General features: G+C 37.8%; 1 protein-coding gene across 1 annotated transcript; it reads right to left on the reverse strand.

The window, feature by feature from the left end:
* Positions 1-1,217: 1,217 nt before the first annotated feature.
* On the reverse strand, positions 1,218-1,745 carry LOC133832422 (uncharacterized). Its single transcript, XM_062262766.1, has one exon. The coding sequence runs from the start codon at positions 1,743-1,745 to the stop codon at positions 1,218-1,220; it is 528 nt and encodes a 175-aa protein (XP_062118750.1).
* Between the last annotated feature and the right edge of the window lie 4,084 nt (positions 1,746-5,829).

Genomic DNA, 5,829 nt, shown 5'->3' on the forward strand with positions numbered 1-5,829 from the left:
ATCATCACCTTATTGAGTTCTCAGTAATCGATTAACATTCTCATACTTCCATCCTTCTTTTTAACAAACAGGACTGGTACCTCGAATGATTAGGTCATATGAACCCCTTGTCCAACAATTCCTGTAACTGGGTTTTGAGTTCCTTCAACTCTACAGGTGCCATTTGGTAGGGAGATTTAGATATTGGTGTTGTTTTTGGTGCAAGTTCGATCACAAATTTGATTTCTCTGTCCGGGGGTAAACCTAGTAAATCCTCGGGAAAAACTTCTAGAAACTCACAAATAATGTGGAATTTTTCTGGTTTCAACTCCGTATCCTTAGATTTATCCACCACATTTACCAAATATGTTGAACACGCGTGCTGCATCATGTTCCGAGCTTCCAATGCTGATATAATGGGTGTACAAAATCCCGTCACTTCTCCCTTAAAAGAAAAGAGTTCTCCTTCCTCCAGTCTTAACTCTATGGTCAATCACCGACAGTCTATCGTTGCTCCATATTTGGCTAACCAATCCATGCCAATTATAGCATCATAATAAGGTATGTCTAACTCTATTAGGTTTGTTGGGCACTCTCTGCCCTCAACTATTATGATTGTAACCACCTAATTGACAACATAATGTCTCTTGATGTTGACATGGTACTAAAACTACGCTCAAATAGTTTACAAGGAAAACTCAGTCTATCAATTACATTCATAGAAACATACGAGAGAGTCACTACAAAATCAATGAGGACTCTGCATATCATACCAAAAATAGGGAGTTGACCTGTGACCATGGTGTTACTATTGGCTGCTTCCTTTTGGGTCAATGCAAAGACTCTTGTTGGCACTAGATTATTGTTACGGCCCTGCCCTTCTCCTACTTTCCATTGTGGGCAATCTTTCTTCAGATGGCCTGTCTGACTGCACTTGTAACACTTGTTAGTGTCGGCCTGACATCCCCCAAATGTTGACGCGAGCATTTACAATAGCTAGGGTGCTCAACTTTGTTATTCTTGCAATTTCCACGGTTACGATCATTGTTGTTACTGTTACAGTTCTTATGGTGGTTGGGATTGTTGTGGTTGTTCCCATTTGTGGCCGGGGGTCTTGGCCTTTTGTCATTGCCATTGCTTTCTCCTTCATGGGCCTTCCTCTTGTTTCCCTCATGAGATCCCTTGTTTTTGTTGTCCTCCCTTCTTTTAGCATTGTCCTTCAATATGCGGTCCTCTAATTACTCAGCTTCAAGTGCCTTATCCAAAACCTCGGCGTAACTAACCACCTCAACACTGGTCATCTTGTCATTTCTAACAATCATAGGCTTAAGTAACCTCATAAACCTTTGGATCTGCATGACCTCAGTTGATACAATTTCATGTGTAAACCTGGCCAGCCTTTCAAACTTTTGAGCATAATCAGTAACGGGAAGGTTTCCTTGAACCAAAGTCACAAACTCATCCACCCTGGTTGCCAATACAGCTGTACTGTAATACATTTTGCCAAATGCTATAGCAAAATCTACCCAGGTCATAGTGTTCAAGTCATGAGTCTCCTTCACCACCTCCCACCATAACCTTGCATCTATCTTGAGTAGGTGAGCTGCACACGAAACCCTTTGATGGTCGTTCAGCTCCATGTGGTCAAAAATAGCTTCTACTGACTTCAGCCAATCTTTTGCCACCATAGGGTTGACTTTCCCTTCGAAACTAGGCAGGGCTTGCTTCCTAAAGCATTCATAGACTGGCTCGAAACTGTAAACCATTAGCAATGGTGTCGGTGTTGTACTAGATGCTCAGGCTGTGCCAACGGTATTTGGGGCGCTTGGGGTACTTGTCTGGCTTGAGCCAACTCATCGTCCCTCTGCCTTAACTGTTCCCTAAATCTTGCTATCTCTGTAGCCAAATCCACAGCTGGTGCAACTGGGGTTGTTGGTTAAGCTAGTGGCATCATTGGGTCAGGGATTTCTGCAGCATTCAGATTTTCAGAGGTACTTCTTCCTCGACCTCTTCCTCTTCCACCTCTTGTTCCTCTTCCTCTTGTCGCCATTATGAAATTCTAAGTCACCAAAAGAAAATCATATGAGGAGATAAAATGTATCGTGTTTTTGGTTACTTAAAGCCAATCATGAAAGTTGTCATACATACTTACAACCACACAGCATTTAGAGTTTGCAAGAGAGAGAAATATAAAACTATAATATCCAAAGTTTTCTCAAAATTACCCCATAAATCAAACACCCAACAAAGTGTCTAAATAAAACCATAAAAATAATCCATAGTTTTTTTAAGGGGTTTTTAAAAAGTCCCATTTTATTTAAATATTATTTATTGATGAAAATTTGAGACGGGTTCTAATCCTTGATCATGGACTCATCCCCTGAATTGCAATCGAAGATGTTTTTTGAGATGTGGAAGTCGTTAGGGGTGCTATCCATCACCCTCATCCTGACGCTCACTTTTGGTACGGCACGTATTGTAGCCTGACGCACCATTTCCCCTTCAATGTCATGTACCGTCTCATAACATTCCTCCATCTCTCTGTCGTCATTCTTAACTAGGACTGCCTCTAAGCGATTGAAATTGTAATTTTCCACGAGGTCGTAAATAGTGTACTCAATAGTGTCGAAGTCCAAATTGTCCTCAACGACATCATGCCATGTCATGCAACAATCCTCTATTGTTAATCATTCCCTATATATGCTCGCATACTGCTGCAGTGATCTTAAGTCTTACGAACCTCCAATCCTTGTTCTCCTCGTCGAGTTGAACTTTAGGTTTATCACAGATCTCCTTAAGTAACTATTTCTTAGTGGTCCAAATGATAGGAGGCATCATTCTATACTGCAATCATAAAACTAAAAATTTAAAACAAAAAAAAAAAATTAACAATTAAAGAAAGTACTTATGACACGGTGAGGTGAGATTTTCCTATCTTTAGTATGTATGGGGAGGGTCCTTGGAAACATGAATGACCGTCTCTGATACAATTTGTAAAGTTAGCCCTAATTCTATTATTTTGTAAAAACGTCACTCAAGTCATAGTTATTAGAAAAATACCACTTAAAGGAAAAACTCAGTGGGGCCTTGATAAAACATGCAAGTTTGGGTCAAATAGTTAAAAAAGTAAAAATAATATGTCTTTATGCAATGTTCATAATTGAAATGAAGTTTTAAGTCCCACTGACGTAATTAAAATAAAAATCATAACATAGGTTATTTTATTCTTGGCACTCAACTTGATCGTTGTTTGTTCATAAGACACCCCACACCATACATACTCAGACGTCGGAACTCCCCACATCATTGCGCGTGCCAAGGAGAAATACAACAATATCAAGGAAAGTAGGGGGTGAGCTAAAAGCCCAGTAAGGAAGTACAATAAATACAACAATATCAAAGAAAATGTAAGAAGAGCTTATATCGTAACTCAGGGCAAAACATATCATCTTCATACTCATATTCTATAACCATAAATGTAATCATAGTCATACATCATAATCACACATCATAAACATACTCTTTGTGATCATCTCACCCCTATTGTCCATGTAACATTTTGAGGTAACCAATAAAACATAAGCTAGTGAGACCTCCTCTATGAGGTAAACAAGCTCACAGGTCCTTGAATAATCTCAGGGCGTCCTCCCTTTGAGTTACGTCATATCCTTAGTAACTCATTTGTTGTGTTGCGTTCAGCACGCTAGCAACCCTTTGTTTTCATTCATCATACAAGTGCATGTGTCATAGTTCACATCAAAACATAGAAATTACACATTTCATAGCACTTGAATTATCATAACACATCAAAACTCTAATGCCCTACTACCCAGGGACCATTACATTGTGTATTTTAAATAGTGTTAAACACGCTAAACAAGTCATTTGGTCATAACCATGTAACTAAATGTGATTAACAGTTTAGGGTTAAAAATTTCGGTCAAAAGGTACAACCATTTCACCAAAATGTTTACTTCCTTACATGGGATCCCAAACTATATTAAAAAAGGTTAATTACAATTAAAAGTTACAACCAGCCGACTTAAGCATCAAAATAGGGTTTGACCCTAGTTCCTCTAAGAAACCTCGGCCATGGTGGTCGATGTAGAGTCCAAGAACTTTACTTAGCTAAGATAGATAGTAGTATTATAGTATTTATAGCATTATCTTTGTAATTGTGGATTTTTGGTTCAGACCGGGAATTATTTGGACACTCATAGTAGTACTTATAGATTTTCTAAGTTTAACCTATAGTTTAAGAATATTAAGTATAACCTAAGGTTTGATTATATGAATGATATTAAGGATAATATTTATTATACTATAAGGTTTAGATATCAACCAATAGGATTTTAAGCACATGTTATGAATGGGTGATTAAGGATTAAGTATTTTGAGGATGAAATTTAATAAGGAGTTAAGTTTGAATGCTTTAAGGTCAGTCAGCAGCTTTGAATACGTTGAGGGCTTAGTCAAGGTTGTTTACTCCATTCAAACTTAGCTAAAAATGTGTAATTTCGTGTTTAAATATTCAGCGTATGCCGATATATCGTAGCTATAGGGGGCGATATATCGCAGCACGTAGATACGGAAAACACGAAACGATGCACGGTCGCCTCGGGCATACTGGCCCAGGCGATATATCGCCTACAGGGGCAATATATCGCCTCCTTCAGCATAATTCAAATGTTTTTGAATTCTTTTTCCTTTCAGCCATTCAACTTCTTCATAAGTCCAGCATCTTTTGAACGAGTCTTCAGCCTCTGCTGAACGATTATTCAAATTTTTTTCACCCAAAAATCTATTATTTTTATTCAATTAAAATTAAGATTCCTTCATTCCCAAACTCTATAAATAGGACCTAGTACCCAGCCATTATTCACCTTTTACTCTAAGTTCAGAAGCTGCAAGTGCTAGGAGAGTGTGAGAGTTAAACACTTGGGTGGGGAAATCATAAGCTTAATCATCTTAAGCTTATCAAACACTTTGGGAAGTAAGATTTCATAGTATTTCGGTTCAAGGGTTAGATTGATCTACAAGTCCTCAAGGTATTCAACACACTCTAGTTCATTGGTTTTATGTTATGTTTCCTTCTCTTAGTCTTCTACTCAGTTTTCTAACCTCATTCTTATTTTGGTTAGGGAATCTAAGTTCTTGAGCACATAAGTTTTGGTAAGTGTGACTTTCAATGGTTTAGTCTTTCCATTCCTTTCATTTCATCTCTTTTCTTCATTAGACTCACCCTGTTATATATGGTTTTAGGAGTGTTCCAAAAAGTCCCAACGCTATCCTCTTATCCCGGTAACTTTGGTAAGGAAAATAGGCTAGAATCTATATGTTTTATGCTTGTGTTATCTTATGTGATATGTTATGAAATATGTTATAAATATGTTATGAAATGTGTATGTATGTAGGCTTGGGCATATGACCCATATGACTAGCAATACCCCAAAAAGATTATGGGCATATGACCTACTTAGCTAGTAGGACCCCACTAATCTCATGGGCATATGACTTGCTTAGTCTATGGGACCCCAAGTAATAATGGCCATTATAATAAGTGTATGTAATAAGTGTTATGATATGTCTTTATGTTTATTACGAAATTTATGTTTATGACTATGTGTTAGATTTTCCTTGCTGGGCATTAGGCTCATTCCTTTTTGTTTTATGTGCAGGAAAATAGCTTTTAGTGGCGGTAAGGTTCGTGGAAGCTTGGAGATTGTGTATCGATGGTGAATGGAGTCAAGGAGCCGAGCGTTATTCGATTCGAGGATGTAGTTTTGTTTTATGTCTTTTTACATGTACTTTCCGCACTATTTATGTAATGTCTTTTTATTTTAAATTATG

Source organism: Humulus lupulus, chromosome 4 (genome assembly GCF_963169125.1).
Source record: "Humulus lupulus chromosome 4, drHumLupu1.1, whole genome shotgun sequence".
NCBI lineage: Eukaryota > Viridiplantae > Streptophyta > Magnoliopsida > Rosales > Cannabaceae > Humulus > Humulus lupulus.